General features: G+C 36.3%; 1 protein-coding gene across 2 annotated transcripts; it reads left to right on the top strand.

Annotated features, from left to right (window-relative positions):
* Window positions 1-254: 254 nt before the first annotated feature.
* On the top strand, window positions 255-24,687 carry LOC588791. Of its 2 annotated transcripts, none has more exons than XM_030982489.1 (14): window positions 255-754; window positions 10,275-10,474; window positions 11,023-11,226; window positions 11,600-11,651; window positions 11,963-12,095; window positions 13,440-13,593; window positions 14,311-14,380; window positions 17,908-18,043; window positions 18,995-19,148; window positions 19,992-20,035; window positions 21,403-21,686; window positions 22,197-22,282; window positions 22,647-22,772; window positions 23,100-24,687. In XM_030982489.1, the coding sequence occupies exons 2-14, from the start codon at window positions 10,295-10,297 to the stop codon at window positions 23,265-23,267; spliced, it is 1,791 nt and encodes a 596-aa protein (XP_030838349.1). In that variant the 5' UTR covers window positions 255-754; window positions 10,275-10,294; the 3' UTR covers window positions 23,268-24,687. The 2 variants fall into 2 exon arrangements, with proteins under 2 accessions (XP_030838349.1, XP_030838348.1); XM_030982488.1 differs by lacking the exon at window positions 255-754 and adding an exon at window positions 6,750-6,868.
* Window positions 24,688-25,718: the final 1,031 nt, after the last annotated feature.

The raw sequence follows: 25,718 nt of genomic DNA, 5'->3' as shown, positions 1-25,718 counted from the left end.
TATTTTACTATTATTACTTTATTGTCTCCAAAGCTTATTGGGCATAATAACTTTAGATGTAACGGTTGTTGTAATATATATATATATATATATGTATCCACCTAAAAATCGGACTCTACATTATTTAAAACTCACTTTTTGGTGTTTACGATCATGGGCTTTCCGTTTCTAAGGTATGATGTAATTTGTAAAAGGATTCTAAACTACCTACACTGTATATTCATAGGTCGATAAGTTCGATAGATGACACAATAACAACCAGACACGGGATAATCGGCTGACCGCACTCCAACTATAGCTTTGAAGGATGTAGTGGCTGTAGCAGAACAAATAATAAAAGTACTAGACATTTCAGTACAAACAGAAACTTATTTGTCCGTGTGTGCTCTATCATCAAAACAATTTCTCATACACAAATTTGTTTGCAAATGATTGACGTCTCTAATTATTGAAGTTTCTTTTGTGAAGATGTTGAAGTCTATACAGGATACTGTGTGAATGAAACGTGAATTCTCTTTCTCAAGAGAAGGAATGACACAAGGTCAATATTGTGGCTTGGACATTATTGAAAAGTTAATTGCTTGCGGCCAAGCTATACGTATAGTGGACATTACACATTGATTTCTTTGCTTCTGCATGATGATGTTCATCGTTTCGTCTTCTTCATGTTCTGGGAGCGATAATTCACAGATTATTCATCACTACTGATGTGACAGTTTGGGTTATTTCGTGGATATTTATCAAGTATTCTGAGGTAAGTAACTATGTCAGCAACTTCTGTAAATTGATTTAAGAACATACTAGACAAATACTGGTCTAAAAACCATGATCTTGTCTATTAGCCTGTATTATAGCTGTACAAGCTGTTAATCATTTAAGTATTTAATTTGAAATGATAATGTATAACCGCTTAAGAAGACATTACCGACCAAAGAACAGGCATAGTCCTATACCATCGCTGGAATAAAGTAAAGTAAGTATTGATGTCTAAGCAAACATTATGTGCAAATATTGTCAAACTAGCCATTCATTTCCACACTGAGCGGATAACGCTTGAATGTAACCACTTTCTAATCTTTCTAAACCTTCCCAAGTTTTAACTTCAATTCTGGACGCTTTAAAATAGGCTTGCGTTTAAATTTTGGAGGAGATGGTTGTTGTTGTTGCTGTTGGTAATAGTTCATTCAGTATTGCATATATACGCCATATCTTCATGGTACATGTGTATTTGTATTTTTATAAAACAATTCTTAATGTGACATAAAATCGTTGTTTATGTGTCAAAGATATAAACTGTATACTTATAGTATTTAAGATCCGCATTCCACGGATTGCTGAATCCGCCTCATATCGAAAACAGGTGTATAATGCCATATAATGTTTATGTATTAAAACCACATGATAAAAGACGTTTATGGCGAAAATTCGTGACCTAATAAAACTGTTGGTTTTGAAACATGAATTTCTTTTCTTCAATTTTTTGCATCATATTAAATTATGCCGTCACATGGACTTATTATCGGATATAATGAATGAATGTTTTAAAACAATATATATTTTAATAAATATTTAACGAGTCATTCGCTTTAGATCTTCACATTTGAGAAAGTAGAAGTTGATTTGACTAGAAATAGATTTTCGATACCTGATCCTCGATCGAAACGGCTGTCGAAAACAACCGCCCTGAGCTCCACGATACGCCACTGAATTAATGCCTAAATATTTTTATACAAAACTTGTTCTCTTCGCTATAATAATTAAATGCCACCGTCGGGTGTATTCTCGTACTCATTGTATGTGCTGTGCAGGTGTATAGATTGACTCAAAAAGGCCTACACAGAACTATATTACTTTGTTACCTATCACTATACTTGTTTATGAAGTAATCAAGATAGAATGTATTGTGCGGAATATAGATTCAAAGTTTCCTGACATCTAGTAATCAAGAATCATAATGCATTTTCCTAATTTATATTCACTCTATTATTGGGATAAATCCCCCCCCCCCCCACGACATGTTCCCGAAATCTCCGGTACAGAGGTACGACTTTTCACGCAACAAAGTGTGGCTCGTAATACACACAAAAATCGGCCCGTATTGACTTTACACACCGGACTTGGGGGTGCTTTCAAAAGGAGGGAAACATGCATAAATGCCGGGGATAAATCCCTGTCAAAAACAATGGGAGAGGAGACAAAATATATTATTTTATAAATCTGATTGCACTGTTTGCACAATCTAAAGGCTCTTGTTTCGTTGATGTTCAAGTCTTCATATCTTAAGATTCCGCTTTGTGATTCTTAAAATGCTAGATGTATCCGTTACAAAGTCCACAGGCAAAACAAATACGATGACAGATGATGAAGTCTGTGGATATTTTTATACAAAGTAAAGACTACTATTTTCCCCAGCCTACATCTGAAAAAATGGGGAAACTGTAAAGTTTTAAGGAGAGCGAGGTAATTGTAGAACGAAGTCAAAACTTAATTCGTTTCGATATTGTAAAGAAACCTGTCTCAGAATGCATTCCCTACCCACACAAATAGAAGGGAGGAGGAGGAGGGAAGGAGAGGGCGAGGGGGGGGGGGGGGGGGGGGGGGGTATGTCCAAGGAGTTAGAGAGGAGGACAGCAAGGGAGAGGATTTATGGGTAGATTGTGTTTTAATAAAAGAAAAATTGATAATTTAAATTCTGTATAATAATATGTTGAAAAATCTGAGACTCATTTTTTTAATTATTAAGTTGGGATGAAATAACTCTAGTGAGCACTAACACACACACACACACACACAAATCATTTTGCTCCCCCGAAATTTGAAAATTGCGCCGACCAATATTTCGGTCATGGAGGGGGGGGGGGGGGTAGGAAGCACTACAAAATAAATTGCCCCCGACATTTAAAAAATAAAATAAAAAATGGTTTACTGTTTTTTTTTTGGGGGGGGGGGGGAGGGGGTCAGCCCAAGTAGGGGGGGGGGTAAACCCCCTAACCCCCTCCCCTAGATCCGCCCATGCCCTGCTCAATCCAGAGAGTCATTACGTATTCTTTTAGATGAAGAATTGAAATGGTCTAAACAAATCGAAAACGTAAGTAAACTTACCCAGAAAAACATTAGCATGATAAAGAGAGCTTTTTCCCTAAAAAATTCTTCAAGTTACTTTATAACAGTCTATAGTGTTGCCATGATTAGATTACTGCTCTGTTGTATGCTCGAACAGATTTCATTCTCATACAACTAAGCTGCAACAAATTCAAAAGAGGGCCGCAAGAATAATATTCACCAAGACATATGACACACCGTCGGCTGATTTGTTCACAAGGATGACACTAGCTACCGGTAGACAAACGGTTTGAGTTAAGTCGCGTTATGGTGATATATAAGTGCGTTCATAACTTAGCACCTTAATACCTTCATAAGGCTTAATCAATCCTAATGATGTGCATGAGCGTCATACAAGGCAAATGGACAGTGGATGTTTACGTGTGCCTAGATTTCACACTGATTGTTATAAGTGTAGCCCAATATGTTTCTTCCATGTGCATGTTCTGTAATATTAACATGACTTATTCACATAATTGCGACTTAATCAATATTTTCCTATTGACATTACTGTTGAACTAGGTTAATGATAATGTTTATTTTGCAGACGAGTATTATTTTTTAACTGTTCTGTATAAACGTTATGCTTTTTGATGTAAATATGTTCATGTTTATTCAGGGCCCCATGGAAATGGAAGATCACTACTTATTGGTGAATGGGCTTCCCTGTCAAAAGATTAGAAATAAATAAATAAATAAAAATTCGGAACACTGGCGTAGAGTGGATCTAGACTAGACCATGGTTTTGATTTTGATTTGTGATTTTTTTTTTTTTTTGATTTTCTGTTGTTGATTTTTTGTTGATTTTTTTAATTTATTATTATTATTATTATTATTTGTTTTTATATATATATATTTTTTTTTTTTTTAATTTATTTATTTTTATTTATTTATTTATTTATTTTTATTTATTTATTTATTTATTTATTTATTTTTTTTGGGGGGGGAGGGGAGCACTTTCAGGGGGAAGGGATAAGGCAAATGTTGTTACTAGGTGGCCATATTAATGTGAATTGACAAGGTCATCATTATTGTGGGGAAAGGGGAACTATCATCTTTTCACGTTCCATTTAACACCTCTCCCTTTCTTTCAATATCTGTTTGATTTCTATTTCTCTTCTTGTTTCTTTCGCCAATTGACTGTGTATAAAGGGCACGTGCCTCCGTGCTCCCATGCCTCTTCGAACTGACTTTACCAGTGATTCTGATATAAGTCCTAGATCAGTCAACCAATTACCCCTTCGTTCCATACATGTAGGTTACTGCTCTGACTTAAAGGTAAATAGGTAATACAAAGTTTTGGGAACTTTTTAAAATTGGGTGGATAGTGATTCTTTACAATTTTGATATATTTGGATGCCTCCTTGGATGTATTATAAGCACTAGAAAATTTTGCCCCTAAAACACTTCTGCTTTCGAGGAAAATTGAATATAAAAATTTACCGGTGCTCCAGATAAATTTTGATAAATTTGAAATAGCGCCTACGGCCGTACAATGGTAGCTGCGACCATGAAAATTTCAGAATATGTAGTTGTGATATATAATTTCCAAACGGGAACAGCCAATCGGTCAAGAAACATTGCTTTATAGCTTAATTCATATCTTGACCTTGAGAGGGAGCTATACAGCATAAAGAGTTTATTATTTACAATTTCATAACTTTACACTCGATTTCAACCACGACAACGATCACTGAATATTGTAGGATCGCATATGCTTCCAATATGTTCATTTGAACCAAAATCATGACCCCATACCAAAACTTTGCATTACCTTTAAGGGGACGTAAAACGCCCTCGTGATCAATTTTAAAAATAACCACTATTCATTCAAAAACGTGTATACCCCACCTCCCGGTGAACATTTTTGTGGTTTTCGTCATTTTTCTTCTTCTTCTCCCTTTCCTCCTTTTTATTTACCTTCTTCTTCTTCTTCTTCTTCTTCTTCTTCTTCTTCTTCTTTTTCTTTCTTCTTCTTCTTTTTCTTCTTCTTTTTCTTCTTCTTCTTCTTTTTCTTCTTCTTCTCCTCTTCCTCCTTCTTCTTCTCTTTATTCTTTTACTTACTGTTTTCTTCTTCTTTTTTTATTTTGTTTTTAGCCTTGTTGTTGTTGTTTCTAGTTTTTGCTGAGCTATTGCTATTGGACATCGATCCCTCGTTTTTTATAGTTCCCCTGAGTAAACTGTATACTACGCACGTATGTACATCTTCAATTTGAATACAATCAAATAAGTAGCTCTTCATCGCTTGGATCTAACTTCTCATTGTTCTTCATTTTCTTTCAATGATGCAATCTAAAAGAAGATATCCCTTTCATTCTTACACCCTTTCCTGTCTAATCCGAACGTTAAACGAAAATATCGACGATTAGACAGCTACGCCACTTGAGGTGTCAGAACTTCAATAAATTTTATTCACCTACAAGAAACAAAACGTTTTTATATCTATTGATCTCTTCGACGTATAAAGACGTCATTGCGTTGTACATGTAGTAGCTTTATGACAGTAAATTGATCTTGTAAGGGAAGATGTACCTCGCAATGAAATACATTTTACAGCTCTTTGGTGTTACAGCTCAAAATTGTATAAAGAGAACTCTTTTTTATTTGCTGGACATATAACAAAAGAGGTAAAGTTGATATATGTAGAAATGGTGACCGTACCGATATTTGTAATATCTTGTATGTATTCATACAATGTACTACAATCCACAAGTACTTTTTTCATGGCACGCAAGTTAGCAAGTATATGTTTACAAGTAACATAGTTCTATAGCCATATGTCTTATTGAGGCACATCGACCGCATTACTTCCGTTAACATGTTTTAATGTAAGCCGGTCGGTGATTACACATTTTACATCACGTCATGAAATCGATATAAGATATAAAAGACAAGATAGGAAAATAAAAGTACAGCGTGCTATAAACAATGTTTTTGCCCCCGAAGCATAACGGGGGTGGGGGGGGGAGGGTCTGACGGTCGCCATGGGGACCCGATATGGCGCAGTCGACTCAGTGGGGGTAGTCCCTTTTTTTGGATGTTTCCTGCGGGCGTCGACTGGAGGAGCCTCTTCTCCCCATCTATATCTTTTTCTCTCTTTCAAGACACACACACGAATACACCACTTGTTTGGCTCTCCTTTTTTCATTTTTCGATGTCTCTTTGTCAACCTGTCTCTCTGTCTGCCTCTCTCTCTCTCTTTCTTTCTCTCACTCTCTCTCTCTCTCTCTCTCTCTCTCTCTACATCTCTCTCTCTACCTCCCCCTCTTCCTCGATCCATCCCTCCATCCACCCCTTTCTCTCATGTCTCTCGTGTTCACTGCAGTACGACTATGCGCTCTTCCTTTCAAAACGATGATTTGAAAAATAATATTATGGACCTAAATCCACCAATATTTAAGGTACTTACCTCATCCACATACCTCATCCCATAGAAAATATCCCTACCAGCTATATACCCCTCGGTGGAACTTTGTGTAATTTGGTATGACGTAAGCATATATGGCTTCATTCATTACTATAACTCGCACATGCGCACAATGAAGGCAAATATCGATGATTAGCAACAGCTTATAATCATAATGGGCCTATAACACCCTCTTCTATAGAAGCATTCGATCATAGTTACTTTGACTCGACTCATTGATGGATTTCTTATTGGAATATACGAGTACATGTGACTTTTATCAACGTTCTTTCGCGAGTGTTGCTGATTTGGTATTAGTATTTCTTAAGAGAGTGTGAAGGATTCGATTTGAAGCAATGGGTGAGTTGTGACTGATCTAGTCCATTTAATAGGTCGATTTTAAACGTTGAAACATCATCATCGTCATCATCAGCATCATCATCATCATCACAACTATCATCACTATCATCACAACCATCATCACCATCAAAATAATAATCATCACCACCATCATCATTATCAGCACCATCAACAAAATGGCTCGTCATGGTATTATGTTTACATAGATTTTAGTTTCATTTTTAATGATGAAGTCCTATCTAATCACAAATGATGATGAAACGGAAAATAATATCATTTTTCATAAAAACTAAATTATTATCTGATTACGAGATTAAAGGGATGAAACACTGATAATCATAGTTGGAAGAAGAAAAAAACAGGACCCTGATAAATTTTCAAATATTTGAATAGCCTCATCAGATATTGTTTCTTTGTTTTCGGCATATCACTTTCATGTTTTCATCTGAGCAATGTAAACAAATCTTAAGATATTTGGTTCTTTGACTGGCATTTACGAATATTATCGATAACTCTGTGCAATTTACGAAAAATGCTATTTCATTTCGTAGCCTTCGTTTGCTGATAAGTTTATTCATCATAACTATGTGTATCTTGTTCGAAGTGCAAATAATTGAGCATTATAAAGACCAAAGATCACTTATCATACATTATATTTATCAACCTGATCAAATAATGACTATTATCTTCAATTAGGGATCCGGTTGCTATCATTTTAACAGAACAATGTCACTGTGTAGGGATACAAGGGAGCTGGGGCTACTGCCCACTACTGAGGATTTTGAAATGTCCAATATTCGGGCAAACGTATTATAGAGCCATGTATTTCTTTGATGTTTTGCTATCTTATCTCATCAGGGTACAAATACAAAATAGAAAAAATTTGCTAGATCGCTCTCAGAATTTCTTAAATGGAAAGTTAAAATTGGGATAAGAACCAGTCTGGGAACACTGCGCCCTTTCGCCCACGGTAAAATATGAGGGAAAACAAATATTGAGCGTTCCTCGACAACGTACATAATCACAAGTGCATTTCGGCTACATAATTAGCTATAGAGATGAAAGTCTGAATCTTATAGACCTATCAAAATGTTAAATATACGTGTTAGCCTACATGAATATTTGTCACTGGTAGAGTTTGATTCCGGGCATCATTATATTCATAGCTTCCCTTTTAACTTGTGATTGAAGCGTTATGATGATATATGACGATAAATGTATCATGTGATCACATAAAAACGCGTGCCTTTTCAAACTGTCAAATCAAAATTTATAATCAGCTACAAAGACTGTTTAAACTCTAAACTGTATAGTTTCACTATTAAAAACGGATGTCTCCTGTCCGAAAAATTGCATATCTACCTTTTGTTTTTACACGCGTACTAAAATATATATGAAAAATGTGTAAGTTGTTTACTCTCATTATTCATATCAATATGAGTGTGTTACTTATCACTCCATTGATGTTCGTTGTCATGCATAACTTAAAAAGACTTAGTATATCTATCTATCGAAGTATCTTCTCCCGGTTCGGAGGTTGATTGCAACATCTCTCCATTTCATTGAATGATAATTGGCATGGCAAAGCCGATCTGCGCTAACTACAATGCAAAGTAAATGAATTCGAATGAAAAAATTCGCGAATTTCGCCGGGACGCATTATGTCTTATATTCATTCTGATTCTAATGTTTTCTTACTTTTTTCAAGATATTTTAATTTTTTTTCGGTCATAGTTTTCTATCTATCTATTTAAGTATCTTCTCCCGGTTCGGATGTTGATTGCAACATCTCTCCATTTCACTCTATCTTCTTCCATTCTGGTGCACTCTTGCAGTTTTAGTCCACTCCAGTTCTTGACATTCTCTTCCCAGTTGATTCTCGGTCTCCCTCTAGGTCTACTTCCTTCCACTCTTCCTTCCCATACATCCTTTAAGAGGTTTTGGTGCCTTTTAACATGACTAAAGTATTTGATTTTTCTCTCCTTAACTAATCCTGCTAGTGCACTTTGTTTACGCCCTGCCATATATGCAATATCTCTTTATTTGTTTTCATTCGTTTCCAGGATATTTTCATCATTCTTCTGTAGGTCAACATTTCAAAAGATGTTATTCTATTTTCCATGGCTAGCTTGTATATATAGACATGCATAATAATTATGAGTGGCTCGTTGCTTAAACACAGCGCCGATCACCTACATTATCATCTCAATTAGCGCTTCTCAAGTACGTACATTATTATCAAAAAACAAGTCTTGAGCAAAATCTTATAAACCACGTAGCAATTTATTCAGACAATAGAAATCAATCAAAAGGCACTGGACAATTTCTTTGTTCCCGTTAGGATTCGAGTATCTTTCGTAGATCGATAAAGGGATGAATAGTTTTTTATCCAGCACTTAGTAGCGAGGTTGTGATGATTCTATACGAAGCGCGTACGTTATAGAGGTGTGTATGTTTATAGAGGTGTCGAGATGGTTCAGTTTGGACTCGCTCTCGAGAATATTGATTTCACGAGCATGGTTTCATATAATTCAGATTGTAATCAACAACCTAATGTTTGTGACTTCGGGTGGACGTAATGAAAGTTGAGACGACATTTACGCCTGATGTCCAATATGCTTAACCATATAATGTTAATTGACAAAGTGAAACACTTATTGTTTTGTTTTATATACAACACATGCTCCCAGTGATAATGCTCCGCGCGGTCATACCCTAATTCCTATTTCATCTTCAAATCGTGACTATATACTATCGTAATTCAAACCTCAACTATACACACCTAATCTATAACTCACTTGCACTTCTAGCCCTAACCATTTATCTTTGACGCAACTTGACGTAAATTTTACTGCAGCAAATGTCTGCCAATTAACAATAAAGTTATCTCGTACACGACACCATTTGGGGGTAACACAAAATAACTCAGCTTAGTTATGCCTGTTTCTCGGAGAGTAATGGTGTAATATTGACTTTATTGTAGTTGTAATTTTTGAGGTAAATGTGGGGTAGTTGTCATACTTTTCTAGAGTACTGTTATCCCGGGTGATGATCGACAGTCGTGATATAGTCTTAGGATAGAGGTGGCTACTGGTTGCAGTGGCCGATCCAGGGAGGGGGGGGGGCGAATTTTCAAATTTTCGGGAGCAAACGCCCCCTTCCCCCCCCCCCCCCCCCCCCCCCCCCCCCCCCCCCCACTGAGTGAAATATCGGCCGGCACGATTTTCAAATTTCAGCACACTAAATTTCAAATTTATTTCAAATTTGGTCCCCCTAAGAAATCCTGGATCCGCGCCAGACTGGTTGTTCTGATTCGGGAAACATCTTGGATGGATGACTGCTGGAACTGGAATACTTTTACTCCTCAAAAAGTTAAATATATATATTTAACATATCAATTTTTCAGAAGACCAATTCGACGAAAAGATGACAAACGCGGACTACCAGGCGCTTCTCTTTTCTCGAGATCGTCTTTCTCTGCTGCAGAAAGGACTGACAGCTGTGATGAACGCTATGCAAGGTGTACTGGCTGTACAGGATGATCTAGCATCATCAGGAATGATGTCTATTAAAGCAGCTGAACATGCTAAGCAACTTGAACAGATCGTGAGTAGATGACGGAAAACGGGACGAAGGGAAATGCGGGATAATGAGCTCTTCAGTACATCCACATTGTAAAATATGCACATTTACATTAAAAAAGAAAATTACAAGAAACAATGGTAATTCATTGACATACATTAAAATAATGAGGTAATAATGCTGAAATGGACAACGAAAAAGGATTAAATGGGAGGAATATGGAAACAGGTATATAGATGAACAAAATATGAGGTTGGATCAATGTTGCGCGAACAATAACAATGAAAGGATAATCACAATAATGATAATATTTAGAAATGAAAAGATGAGAAAAGGAAGAAATGAGAAAAAGGAAGAAACGAAATGAAAAAATGAAGTCGCATTTAAGAGTAAGATCAGGAATGCATACTTTGTAAAGATAATATTTAACTACAACGGTCTCTATTTCTTTCGACTTAAAAAGATAAAAGTTGATCGAAATGGGATGAATGTGCGTCTCATTTGGCAGGTGAGTCGATACTTTAATCGAAATTTCTTTTAAATTAATTTCATGAAACCTTTCTCACAAACAGGATAAAGATTGTTGGGAAAGGATAAGAGTTGAACTCCTGGATGTTTACAAGTCCTTCCAGAAGAGAGCATCTCATCCTCCAGGGTTTGAGATCAATGGTAATGACCTAGCTGCGGACCGTAGCAAACAGTCTGCTGCCGAGTGTCTGCTCGGGCTTACAGAGCGGGTCGACGAGGTGAAGAAGGGACTCGATACCAGGTTAAAGGTGAATATCAATAAGGGAGGATCCAGGATTTATGTGAGGGGGGGGGGGGGGATTATGAAAAAATCTCTGAAAAGTAAGGGGAAATGTCACATTTTCGAGTGTCTTAGCTTCTGGCCGTTCTAGGTCTAGAAGTTAAAAGAACACAATGGAGAGAGTCACGCTTTTTCTTTTTCTTTAAAAAAAGATATATCTCGGATTGGGTTTTAAAAGAGGGGCATGGGCAAGCTGTTCCCCTCCCCTAATATACATATATTCATATATTGATATACATTACCCTGGCAAATTTATGTTTAGTCTAGGAGAAATATCTTTTTTTCTTGATAAAAACGTTATTACAAAATATATGATGATTTCATTCTATATTTCTTTTCAGGTGACGGCCAAACGAGAAGAAAATATGATAAAGGAAGTGAAGTTATTACAAGGTAAGAAAACAGAAACTAAGATCCAGTCTCTCTCTCTCTCTCTCTCTCTCTCTCTCCCTCCCTCCCTCCCTCCCCTCTCTCTTTCTCTCTTTCTCTTCTTTCCCTTCTCTTTCTTTCCTCCCCATCACCCTTCTCCGTCCTTCCCAACGTCTCTCCTTTAAAAATGATAATAATACATGTAGCACAATTAAGAAAATAAAAACGTTAACAAAAATCAGTGCAAGTCCAGTGACTGCATGAAAGGTTATACAAATATTTGTGAAACTTTCTACAGTAAATGATCGTTATATGGCAATCTATTTTCTTTTCAGAACAACTTTATGACGAAAGACAGCAAAGCGTAGAGCTGAAGTGGAAAGCTCAAGAAGCCACAGAAAATGCAGGGAAATACACAGTACCCGTCTTACAAAAACAGCTCAAAGAAAAACAAGAAGAAATTTCACAGTAAGAAAAAATAACTTAGATCAATATTTGTTTCAATTGGATGAAAAAAAGCTTTGCCGCGATGTATTAAATTTGGTATGAATCTCTACCAGGGGCGGGGGGAAGGGTGAAATGCGAGGGACGAGGGAGCATAGTGAACGAGAGGGGCGAAGGTACATGATAACGGTTCCAAGTGACTACCCCCTCATATGTTTTTGAAGTTTTGTTGTATTAAAAAATGACACTCCTTAGCAAAACTAAAGTATAAATACAAGCAACATACATTTTGCATACTTTACTTTTTTCTTTGCCGATAATTAGTGTGCAATCTGAAGGATCGTAAATGTTTAGTAAATACATTTTAGTTAGTAGGGAGCTTCGGAATGGATAGGATTTCTATTTCTCACTCTAGGCCTCTGTCATGTACATGTATATTAATATCGCTTTGGGGGTTGATATGGCAAATATATAGACTATGTGGTAGTGAACTATCAAAACCAACCAATATTACGGAATACCTGTAACATGCAAAATGACACTTTTGCCCCCCCCCCCAAACAAAAAAACCGACTGGTTTTTACATTTCTATAACTCTTAATCTTGTAAACATACAGTGTGAGCTGTGCTTACGTGATACCAACAGAATATAGATTTTCTATAATATTTACTATATATATTTTAAAGGATATTATGCGAGCGAAAAGATTTTTGCATTTTTATTAGTCTAAATGCTGCACTCTTGGGCCCTCCAGAGCCTAAAAGTGTGTTGCAGTCTTTATTCAGTATTTGCTATATATGTTTTGTTGCACTTTTTCAAATTTTCCGGGGTGATGATCCCCCCTAAAAAATTAAGGGGAGGGGACGTGTCCCCCTCCCCCATCTCCTGGGATCGCCGCCCCTGATCTCTACTAAAATAATGTTACTGCTGTAGAGTAGAATGATATATTCGTCTATAAAGAAACATATTTGAAAGTGTTCATTGCACTGTGAAAATAAACTCAGAATTGCATATTATTTAGCATGTACTTGGTATGGTATAAAAATTCAAATGTTAATAACGGCAAAGGAGCATGAATGATGTGAATAAAAAGACATTTAAAAATTCACTGATTTCCCTCAAAATGTCACTTAATAATGTATCTATATTCCAATATTAGATAGAGGAGCGCGGTTAGGGGCATAGGTTCCGGTTCAATTTTTATATTTTTATTTTTGTTTAAAAACTTGATAGGTGTATTGTATGCTTTTCAACAAAGTAAACAAATGGACACCCCCCCCCCCGACTGGATTTACCAAAGACTACCTCCATGTTTCTAGTGAGACATTATTGCATAATGATTCTGTTCTTGATTCGTATTTCTAAAGATTAAAACGGAACGGCACTGTTCAACTTTGGGATAAGGAGAAGACAAAGCTTATGGAAAGCTCCAAGCAGCGTGAAGAGAAACTTACCAAAGAATTAGCAGATACACAGAAGAGATTTGAAGACATGAAGCAGAAATTGACCGAAAAATTACGAGTAAGTATATCCAACCTTCGTAGCTCCCAGTTTGAATCATATTTTGTTTTAAATCTGTATAGATCAGTAGCGTGATCTTGAAAAGTTGGGTGTTAAAAAAAAGCGCACTTGCCTATCTGACGGAGTACTCTGATCCGGTTTCTTAAATTGAAATGCGAGCATCTTTTTTGTTGATGACAAGGATTGTAAGCCCGGTTGTTATCATTAATATTGTATAATTTGCAATGTGACCAGGGGAAACAAAATCTCAAACATTTACATTTAGTTTATGATCAAAATCAATGCATCCGTAGTATGCCTCTGTTCAGTATATGGCTTATAAAGAAAGTAAGAAATTAGCAATAGAAATGGACCCCAGTGTTTGTTTCATTGATTATTATTTATTTATCCTTATATACATCCTGCTCCGTTCTCATATAATAGAATATATCTGCTGGTTTGTTCTTATATACATCCTGCTCCGTTCTCACATAATAGAATATATCTGCTGGTTTGTTCTTTATACATCCTGCTCCGTTCTCACATAATAGAATATATCTGCTGGTTTGTCCTTATATACATCCTGCTCCGTTCTCACATAATATAATTATCTGCTGGTTTGTCCTTTATACATCCTGCTCCGTTCTCACATAATAGAATATATCTGCTGGTTTGTCCTTATATACAACCCGCCCCGTTCTCACATAATAGAATATATCGGCTGGTTTGTTCTTTTAGGAATCCGAAGAGAAGCTGAAAATACAGAAGATGAAAGACGTCCTCGATAAGAAAACCATCAACAAAAACGGTATGTATTTATCAAACTTCAAGAAGATTAAAACATATCACCTTGATCGCAGTTTTACATCATACATTATGATCATGATTGTGAAACCTTCTTTAGACGTTTCAATTGCAAACTTTTGGTTGTTGTGTCATCCAATCTACACACGTTGTATGCTTGGTTCATTCACTCATTCATTCATTCACTCATTCATTCATTCATTCATTCATTCATTCATTCATTCACGATGTTCCCCTAACTCATTTGCATTCATCCTCACATGAAGTATCATTCACCTTATTGGAAATCTTACCAATAAAATGTGTCATGTTTGTAAACGGCAATCTTGAGTTCTAATAATCTCGGGGAATAGATCTCACATAATCATTTGAAATTTGGTCTGTATGTTCGAAACTATATGCTCTGCAAAACAGTTTTGGTAGGAAATGGACAGTGGTATTACCTAATTAAAGCGTATTACCTAAATAAAGCGAAGGAAAGCAAGCTATAGCCCCGACTCACGTTGTGCTTTCAGTGAATGTGATTTGCTGCAAGTTTATGTCGATTTTCAAGTTTGCTAATTAAAACAAACCATCTCATGCATCGTAAATATAATTAGAATTCAATCAAACCATTCAACAATTTCCTTAACCAATGCTATGAGAAGTATGTTGATGCAAGAGCACCTTTTGGTGTAATATAAAGTAAGGATATCAATTTCTTTTTATATTTTTTTATGATGAATATGCCTACTTTTTTTGATTGAATTTCCCTAAGAAAGACGAATTCTAATTGGCTAGTTAGCAAAATCTATTTGATTGCTTTACTGACTGCTTAAAGTTTGATAACATGTCTTATGAATTTTGATTGTTTTTAATGTTAAATAGGTAGGATTAAATACGTATTGTGTTCAGTTTTCAATTATATTTTGGTTTAATGACATTCTAACCAATCGTCAGTTTTCAATGACATTTTTGCCATCCGTTCGATTAATCAATCATCAAACTTTAATTTCAATTCCAACCCAACTAGTTTCCAAATCAATGGCATCAATTAAATCATCGGCATCCGACAAGATTCGTCATGAAGGCAGGTTACACCTTAGGTGTTGGTGTCTGGTGTTTAGATTGGTGTCTAGTATTAGACAAGAGTGCAATCCCATTCGGTGCTTTCATCATAGAGGCACCGCTGCAAAATGTTAGTAATTTTGCAGTGGTGTATCTGTGTTTAAAATGATGTCACATGATAATGGGGATACACTTTTTTCACGATTCTAGTCTAATTACCCGTCTAGATTTGAAATCTAGCACTGAACACCAAACAACCTTGTCGGGTGATTCGATTGTTACACCCTTTTCTTGGTGTTATCTATCCGTTCTTGTATGAACTATATCTACATCTATATTTTCAGACCTTATCACGGAGGCCTCTACTATAGAATGTTTTCTTTTCAGATTTCTGTTAGTATTTTAGTGGTGATCTAAGCTATCTTTAGCTCGTGTTGTTGTCCAATTGATATTTGAACTTTTGTTGTTATACATGTAGTTTAGTTTTGTTGATTTGTATAGTGAAGATAGGAAGAGAGTGGAGAGGGAGAAGGATATAATGATACATAGATTATAGAGGGGAGTAAAAGAGAGTGAGAGATAAAGAGAGAGAGAGAGAGAGAGAGAGAGAGAGAGAAAGAAAGAGAGAGAGAGAGAGAGAGAGAGAGAGAGAGAAAGAGTAATAGAGATCTAATATATTGAATAGTGACATACAATATAACATAAAGGTAACACGTATATATAGATCGAAACGTATATACAGTGCGTCCCAGAAAAAACGAAACCAAGAATTATCGATGTTTTATCATAACTTAATCACAATTATAATTGATAAATGACACATATTTGTAATGCTTAGATCCTCTTCTTTCATTTGATGCAACTCATGTAATGCAAATTTGACGCATGAGTAATTCAAATGAATTTGAAGAGAGGAAAACAAAAAGTCATTTGGCGGACGGTATCTGAATTTCAAAGAGAAAATCACATTTCTAGAGAGTTGAGTTTCTGCCCTTTCATATGACGCCTCAGTCATGAAAAATGAGCTAGGAATCACAAAGTTTTGTTTGTTTAAAGTAGTGCTTGCATTTCCATAATTGTATTAAACGAGTTCGTTTTCACTGGCTGCCTGCCGTAGCAACAAACGGAATTTACAAAAGACTTCACTCCGTTTCGTTGACAATCAGCCGTACATGAAAGACTAAATGTGACTAAGTTATGATAAAACATCGATAACTCTCGTTTTCGTTTTGTTCTGGGACGCACTGTAGAATAACAAAAATTATATACATGTAGATAGAAAGAATAGAAAGAGATTTAGAAGATTTATTTGTAATTTGATAAGAATTTGACACCGTTTGTGACTTTCAGCCTTTAGTATGTATATCTGATCATTACATTTTGATAATATATGTTTATTTCAGTTTCTTATATCTTTCATTTTGTAGCATAGCACTCTTCAGAGGTCGACCTTTTCTGCCTTTACACCATTTTTATTCTCTCTTATTTCAAAGTTCTTTTTTCATTTCGCACGTTTACCTCGATAAAGTATCACCATGCAGATTTAGGATTCTTTTGTTAGCGTGGAGCATGCTGGCTGTCACATATTTAATATATGCAGTGCTAAGAGAGTGTGTCGCACGGTCACTACTGCCATTCTTTGTACTACTTTATCGTAGTATAATACTTTGTGTTATTTACATGTTTTTCCTTCAAACTATGATCAGTGTGTGTTCTTATACACAGTTGTGTGTTTATGTCTAGAACTTTTGCTATGTTGAATGATCAACCTATTAGTAATGCTTTATATTTTGTGTTATTTACATGTTTTTCCTTCAAACTATGATCAGTGTGTGTTCTTATACACAGTTGTGTGTTTATGTCTAGAACTTTTGCTATGTTGAATGATCAACCTATTAGTAATACTTTATATTATAATTAGTTTTCAACAATATGTTTAGTGATTATTATTTCATGTGTATTATTTTTCTTTCGTCGTCTCGAAAACTTGACAGGCTGATTTGTGATTAGTTTTAACAAATTCTGTGTTTCTTTAGTTTTTTATGAAGTTTGTGCTGTCGTTAATAGATTAATAATTGTCCTTTATCACGCCTCTATAACCCTCGAAAATGAAATCATAGCCATATTTTTTTAATGAATTCGTGGCAATTTATTTTCTTTGAAATGTACGAAGATAATTTCGGCTACAACAACTTGTGATGATGTGGATAGATTCATAAAATCATTTTTAAAACAATTCCATTTATGGTTTATAAAGTTTCTATAAACAGAATAACAACCATAAGGACAATTTGATCAAACCAATCCCTGATCATACATAGAATTCGATATGGTATTATTGACAGATATTGGATATCAAAGCAACGTATTTTTACAGGGTAATTGTTAGGCGTAGCTGTCCCTCAGGCTTAAACAGATCATAGAGAATGATCAAAGTATGTATTTACATAATTATAAATAAAGTGTGTTTTAATGGTTTTCTAGAATTGGAGTTAGAGATCGAAGGATTGAAAAGAAAGATCTACTCTAAGGAGAAAGACGTGGCTCGTATTGAGGAAGAGATTATCAACCAACAAAGATTGGCTGTCGGCTGCTTTAAAGGCATTCAGAAAGATTTCAAGTGAGTTGAAAGATTGATATATATAATCATTAACTTGATACCATAGGTTCAAATGATGATGTTGTTGATGATGGTAGGGGTTGTCGACTACCTCAAAAGCATCCAGAAAGATTTACATGAGTATTGATAAGTGAGTTTGAAGATTGGTGATGATAATGATGATACTTACGTGAGGTAGAAAATTATGTATCAGTAAGATGATGTCAATGATGAGAGTCCTTGGTGATAACATACCTTTTCAGGTAGGCCTATGCATGAAGACTTTAAAATGTTTGGAGCCAGTGGCGTAGATAAGAGAAAGGGAAGACTCTTTCATTAAAATTAAAGAGAGAAAAGAAAAAAGATAGAAAGAGAAAGAAGAGTAAAAAGGGGAAGGAAATGCGAGAAGGAAATGGTAAGAATTCATCCCATACCTTTCCCTCATTCTTTGGAAATGTTTTCATGACAAGTTTCTCGTTAGGTCGTAGAATATTACAGAAGCATGCAATTGAATGCTTTAACCGACACATTTCTCGTGCCCACCCCCCCCCCGGCAAAAAGCGGGTGATCCCATGTTTCTCCCCATGAAAAAAAAATATGGTTACGCCTCTGTTGTAAATATAAAGACTGTGAACTCATCTTTGTTTTAACATATGAAAATGTATGATATTTGTATTTTGATAAAAACGTGGAAATACTGTGAACTTTGAACATATAATTCTCTATACGTATCCGTCAAAAACATAACAGAACAAACAAAAGAATGTGGATGCTAAGAGATTGAACTTTGAACTTTGAACTTAGAATCCTATGTATCTGCCAAGAACAGAACAAACAAAAGAATGTGGATGCTAAGAGATTGAACTTTGAACTTTGGACCCGTATCTGCCAAGAACAGAACAAACAAAAGAATATGGATGCTTAGAGATTTAACTTAGAGATTTAACTTTGAACTTTGAACTTTGCACTTAGAATCCTATGTACCCGCCAAGAACAGAACAAGTATAAGAAGGTGGATGCTAAGAGATTTAAGAAGATACTCAACGCTATCTGTGTTGGAGCTAAGGATGGTCGACTCGACATCACTAAGGCAGATCTACCTCTCCAATACATCGCATTACCAGAGGTAAGTTTAAGCTTAAGGTTGCTTTCTTGTCTTTGTGTACTCTACTCATATTAGTATTCAACCAAAGAGTTACAACTTCAAAACTTTTTGTGGAAATAAATTTTGTATGCAAAACGTCATATACCTAAAACATATATAGGCCTAGTTTGAAATGTCTCACTTCATTTGAGTTAGATCAATCTCTTTTACCGTTAAAGGTATAGGGAAAGACACGTTGTGGAATCGGTCAGAAAAGGTTGATCATCTAGCATATCAGTATTCGTGTGTACTGCAAGGTTCTGGAATCATCAAAATGATAAGAAATTTGGCCCAGTCTTGGTAAAGTAACAAGCACTGTACACAAAAAGATGTATATGGGACTACGCGGTATCTATCTAGTACGGATAGATATAATAATTTACTAAATACATCAGTTGGCGGTTTCCCGGCATTTCATTTCATTTTTCGAGAGGGGGACGTTTCCAAAACTGGTTTATACCTTTAATATGTGAAAAGTGTGCATCGATAACGTTATTGCATGAAGTGTATTATATATAGAATAGAATACATGTAGAATAGTTTGTAGCTTATATATGTATTCAATAGTTATTCATATTAATTCATTATATTCTCATTTATTGCTGTGATACTTTTGTGTGTTAGTGATACCAGGCACGATTAGCATTAAATGCTATTTTTTGGTCCCAATCATCCTTTCAATGTTAACCATTCACATTTGATTGTTATATTGATGTACTTTTTGTTTTGGATAATAAACTTCAAACTCAAACTCAAACTCAAACTCATATATCTATATATTTAAAGTCATGGCATCTGTATCTTTCTTTTTTCACCATCATGCAGGATCTTACGGGTCACCCCATCAAGAGGAGCTCGGGCAAAGTGCTGTAAGTGAGAGCTTTGGCTCGCTAGATTATGATGAGGAGAAATAATAATGATAATGATGATAATAATAACAACAATAATGATAATAATGAGTGATAATGATAATAATGAAAATTATATATATATTTATAACGCGCACATATCCGTGATCTTTGATCAAGGCGCGACAAAAATGAATCTCCAAATTACTTAACGAACAGTTCGACAGGTAATCTACATGTACTGAAACTCGACTTTTAGATGAACAGATATGTTTTCACGTATGTTCGGTACTGTTCATATGAAACAGATAATTCAATTATTTAAAATTGAATAAGAATTACTAGATTCTTCAAATAACAATGTTTCGACCTTTTAAAAGAAAACACAAGTGAACCCAGACCGGTGAACCCATAGTTCGATCTCATAATTCATATAATCGTGGCTCGGTGGTCAGAAATATCGTTATGGAAATGGAAGGTCCATGATTCGATAGTCAGTGCATATAATGGTGCCCTAAAGTAAATAAATAGTCTTTTCCTCCGTGTCCTATAACTTACCCGATCTTGCTGTCAGCAGCTCAGTGTTTAGGAAATATATTAGAAAACGGTTAGTACTTGGGCCCAATATACAGCTATTTTCCTATAGCACCCAAGTCATTTCGATAGACTTCCAGCTCGCCGATGCTATCAAACAAAAACATTTATATTTTCCTGAAACATTGCGGGCCGCAGATTGATTTTTCTTGTCTTGTTTGTCAACCTTAGAGTGCGACAAACTGACTCAACACTTACCATCCCAATTATTGCATGGTGAATGCCCCGTATATATATTTTGCCCCTTCCCCCTAACCAGTGGCGGATCCAGGGGGGGGGGGGGGGCAAATTGAAATTTTGTTGAGGATCCAAAAAAAAAAAATGTGCTCACTACCCCCGCCCCCCCCCCCCCCCCCCCCCCCCACCCCCCCCCCCCCCCCCACCCCCCCCCCCCCCACCCCCCCCCCCCCCCCCCCCACTGCGCGAATTTTTGGCCGGCGCGTTTTTCAAATTTTCGGGAGCAAAAAAAAAAAAAAAGAAAAAAAAAAATTGTGCTCTGTACCCCCCCCCCCCCCCCCCCCCCCCCCCCCCCCCCCCACCACTGAGCGACTTTTCGGCCGGCGCGATTTTCAAATTTTCGGGAGCAAAAAAAAAAAAAGTTGGGCCCCCTCCCCTAAGAAATCCTGGATCCGCGCCTGCCCCTAACCCTAACATGGATTGGTGCCCCTACCCACTAGGCCCCGGGCCAGGCACGAACAGAAAATAAGGTTGAATATTTCACGAGTTCACCTCTTTTAATACATACCAAATTGTTCATACCTGCTATTTCCAACATTCTTCTTCTTAACCTACAGGGTTTCGAAGCAGGACATCCGACATCACCTGAGCCCTATAGGTAACGAGGCATCATCACCTCCATCATCACCGGACGCGAGCCCGTCATCAAGCCCGAAGTCGTCGAGGAAGAACATGAAGAACGGTGGTGAGCGGAAACTAGAGCCGATAGACGGATCAGAGGAGAATGAGAAAGAGGAGGCAAAGGATGTAATGGAAGAAGACCCGGGCATGGCATTCAGGAAAGCTACTAATGTCAGGAAACGAAGAGAGTCCAGAGCATCATTAACCTTTCAACATGTTCGTAAGTATACTTTTGTTATTTTGTTTTTTGTCATTGGGACACAGTGTACGTAGGAGGAGGGGTGTGCCCACCTGAAGACCAACTCAATATACGCGTTTAAAACTTTATATCCAGGCATGGTGAAGGGCGTATCCAGGATTGTTTAAGGGGAGGTGTTTTTTTTTGCATAATTCGTGAGAAAATATTTAGCGGCGAATCAGCCAGCCGGTGAATAAGGGGGGGGGGGGGGTAATTAGCACTCCTTTTTTCCACAACATCCACCCCACCCCTTGCCCCCTGAGCAAAACAAAATAAAAAATGAGGGCTTAGAAAAAACACAGATCAAGGGTATCTTTAAAATTCTACCCCCCCCCCCTTTATACGCCCTTGGGTATGGTTATAAAATATACCCATGTCGAGAAAACAATTCGAACAATGCTACATCTGCCCCTTTGCAAACAAAGTGTAAACTAACTCAGTATGCATGATATAATAATAATAATGGTATTGGTTTCATTTATTTATTTGCAGCACATCCAGACTTAGTCGACTTTAGCAATGCCCATCTGGACATCGAATTGGCATTAAAACAATTTCCAGAGCTTACCGAAACACAGGTAAGATCAATCTCATATTTTGGCTATTTTGGCTATTTTGGCGTAAAGTCTTGGTCAGTTCTGCTGGTATGAAAACCAGTATGATATAAAGTAAAACGTTTTGCTTTACAGAGACTTAAATTGCATCAAAAACGGTTGCCGTCGTTTTATTCTTCTATTAAACGTTATGTTCTATTTCAATGAAACAGTTGCGCAATCATTCCATCAATATTTAAGCAAAACAATAAAGTATGCTGTGACATCATGCAATAAAATGGTTTCATCTGTCATGTAGATGAAAGCGCGCGGGGGATAAAAGTAACCTTTCAGATTCTTCACAACTTATTTATACATTTCCTTTTTTTTTCCTTCTATTTGTGTCCAGATCAAGGACCATTACGATCAGTTCAGACGGTATGATACGAGTGGTGATCTTTTACTAGACTTCACGGAAGTGGTTCGAGCTATTCAGTCAACCGTTGGGAACTTTTATTCTCCAGCCCAAGTCAAGGTAAGCCGATCCAAGGGCTCATCAATAAATGTGTTTAAATGTTAGAAAAGGATGGTCATTTACGAAAAATCTGTACCAAGCAAAAACAGCCACAAACAAATCATCAATTTCCCCCAGTGTTTTATTGGGGGAGGGGGGGGGGGGGTAACATATATTTGGAAGAGGAACACTTTTCTTCTTCTTTTTTTTTTTTTTGCAAAAGCAAACGACTAAACAGAGAAATTGAAAGCAGGGCTTGGAATTATGAAAGGGAATAAACGTTCTATATCATTGTTTCCCATGCTGACAACTGATTTATAAATTTTCTTTTGTTCTTTATTTGAACAGGAAGCGATGGGTGAGATTGATAGTGATAATAATGATACTGTGGATTTCTCCGAGTATCTCACCATTGCGCTCATGGTCACGAACAAACGAGGCAGATCCGAAGTCTTCCGAAGTGGAATCGTCAAACATGGCGGACAGTCGGTTTCAAAATTATGTGTCATTCAGTGATGTTCTTGTCTATCAATGATTTTCTTATTTATTATCTTGATTATTTTATTTAAAGTTCGATCTTTTATTTAAAAAAATATAACCTTGAAAGCAGTTGCTTTAAATGAAAGTTTGAAAATCAGAGAAACAGATTTTTGAAAAAGTTTGATCGAATAAGAGATTTATTATTTTTAAAGATGAGTTCACTATAAATCATGCATATTTCAAATCGGCCAATTGGTTAATGGCATTCTAATGTATTTTTAACAGCCCTACCTTTTTGCTCCTACACTCGGAATTACTCAAATATAATGTTGTTGTTTTTTTTTTTTTTTTTTTAGCAGAGCAATATTGATGTAAAACATATAAATATATCATATCCATCATTTTTGTGAACAGTCCAAGGAGCAAAAAGAAATGTATATTTCGGTATCCAGTGATTTTAGTTTCGGCTTCAATTTTAGCTTATTGCTGCATGTTTACCACTGTGCGATACTACTTATAAAGTGAGTGCAGGTGTACAATATAAAGCATGATAATGGAACAGATTCGTTTCTAAATGCTTCATTGTCTGATGACCAATTTAACAGAATTAGATTTACATAATTTTATTTAGTGATCTCATCTAGGATAAGCAGATGGTATAAGTTATTAGGTCTAATCATGACCATTATCAGTATTGGACGATTTGTACAAAACATTTTTTTCATCAAATATGTGCCTTGTTTTTATATTCCACTCGCCAACTTTCACTATGTTATAAGACGAATATGAGTTCTGAACTGAGCGCTAGCTAGTCTGCTTCCTCATAGTAAACGTTGTTATATCACTGTCCTAAAAATACAACATAAAGGAATTCAAAAGAATTCTTAAATGTTTTTATTTGTCTCTTGTTTTCAACGAGCGTTTGTTATATATGTGCTTGTTATAATGCGGGGCAACTGTACCTCTTTTATAAGCCAGTACAACACAAAGTGGGATGAAAGTAGGACGAGTCCGGACCGGAGGACCTGGATCGACTAGACCCAGTAAGTCGGAGATCACGATACACTTGCAGGGAGGAGAGAGGGGTGCAAGAGGGGTGCAGGGGGGCTCTGGGGTGTATGTATGGCACCCTTATTTAGTTTAGTGAATGTGGAAATTGCCTTCTGGCATCCCTCTTATCCTAAAAGATATTTTGCCAAAATAAATTCAGAGAAATTCACCTTTATTTGTTATACTTCCCCCATTCCTCGTTTAAATTATTATTTTTTTAATGCAGATTTAATCAGAATAGTTGAATTGTTACTGTTATCTCAGAGGCTTTTTTGCAGTATTTGTATGCGTACTTAAAATTGCAAGTATTTTTTTGGTTTAAATATAATTTGTTGATTTACATTTGTATAGATTATGTGTAAATAAAGTAAATAAAGTATTATTAAATGTAGCTATATAGACCCTACGTCCCAAAGTATATTGATGTAATTATTAAGTTTAAACAAAAGAGTGTTTGGAGAGCGTTGATAGATAGGGAGAGAGAGGGAGAGAGAGAGAGAGAGAGAAAGAGAGAGAGAGAAAGAGAGGGGAGACAGGAAGACAGACAGAGAGAGAGAGAGAGAGACAGGGATATACAGACACACACACACACACACGCACACACACACACATAGAGTGATATACAGTGCGTAACCGAGAATTATCGATGTTTTATCATAACTTAATCACAATTATAATTAATAAATGACACATATTTGTAAAGCGAAGATCCTCCTCTTTTATTTGATGCAACTTTTATGATACATTCACGCATGAGTGATTAAAAACAATTTGAAGAGAGGAAACCAAAATGTCATTTGGTGGACGGTATCTGAATTTCAAAGAGAAATCACATTTTTAGAAAGTTCAATGTCTGGCCTTTCATATGACACCTCAGTCAGGAAAAATGAGCCAGGAATAACAAAGTTCTGTTTGTTAAAAGTAATGCTTGCATTTCCATAATTGGATTAATCGAGTTCGTTTTCACTAGCTGCCTGCCGTAGCAACAAACGGAGTTGACAAAAGACTTAACTCCGTTTCGTTGACGATCAGCCTTGCACAAAAAGACGAAAGACTTGATGCATGGCTGATCGTCAACGAAACGGAGTTAAGTCTTTTGTCAACTCCGTTTCATGTCAGCCTTGCAGGCTATTGAATAAATGGACAAATCTAGTTTAATTATAGAAATATCGGAGAAAGTACTTTTGGTATAGACATACATTTTGAGTGGATACCTGCGAATTGTGACCTACTGGGAAGCGAAAGACCGACAGTTTGGCTAAAAAAGCAACACAAAGAGAACACATAGATGTAACTGTACCACGGAATAGGTCTGAACTTACTAACCGCATGCGTCATTTTTATCAGCATATAAGGCAAAATCAATGGGAAACGATTATAGATAAAGGAAGATTCTTATTTCAGATCCATCCATATTATAACGAGACTTATCAAAGT

Source organism: Strongylocentrotus purpuratus, unplaced genomic scaffold (assembly GCF_000002235.5).
Source record: "Strongylocentrotus purpuratus isolate Spur 01 unplaced genomic scaffold, Spur_5.0 spur5_scaffold_12, whole genome shotgun sequence".
Lineage (NCBI taxonomy): Eukaryota > Metazoa > Echinodermata > Echinoidea > Camarodonta > Strongylocentrotidae > Strongylocentrotus > Strongylocentrotus purpuratus.
Note: the sequence above shows the minus strand (reverse complement) of the source record. Positions and strands in the feature narration are given on the sequence as shown.

What these genes read in the sequence shown, in the direction of transcription:
- LOC588791 (XM_030982488.1), top strand. An exon ending in GAAAACCATCAACAAAAACG is followed by an intron (nt 14,381 to 17,907) that starts GTATGTATTTAT and finishes ATGGTTTTCTAG; the next exon opens with AATTGGAGTTAGAGATCGAA. An exon ending in ATTCTCCAGCCCAAGTCAAG is followed by an intron (nt 22,773 to 23,099) that starts GTAAGCCGATCC and finishes TTATTTGAACAG; the next exon opens with GAAGCGATGGGTGAGATTGA.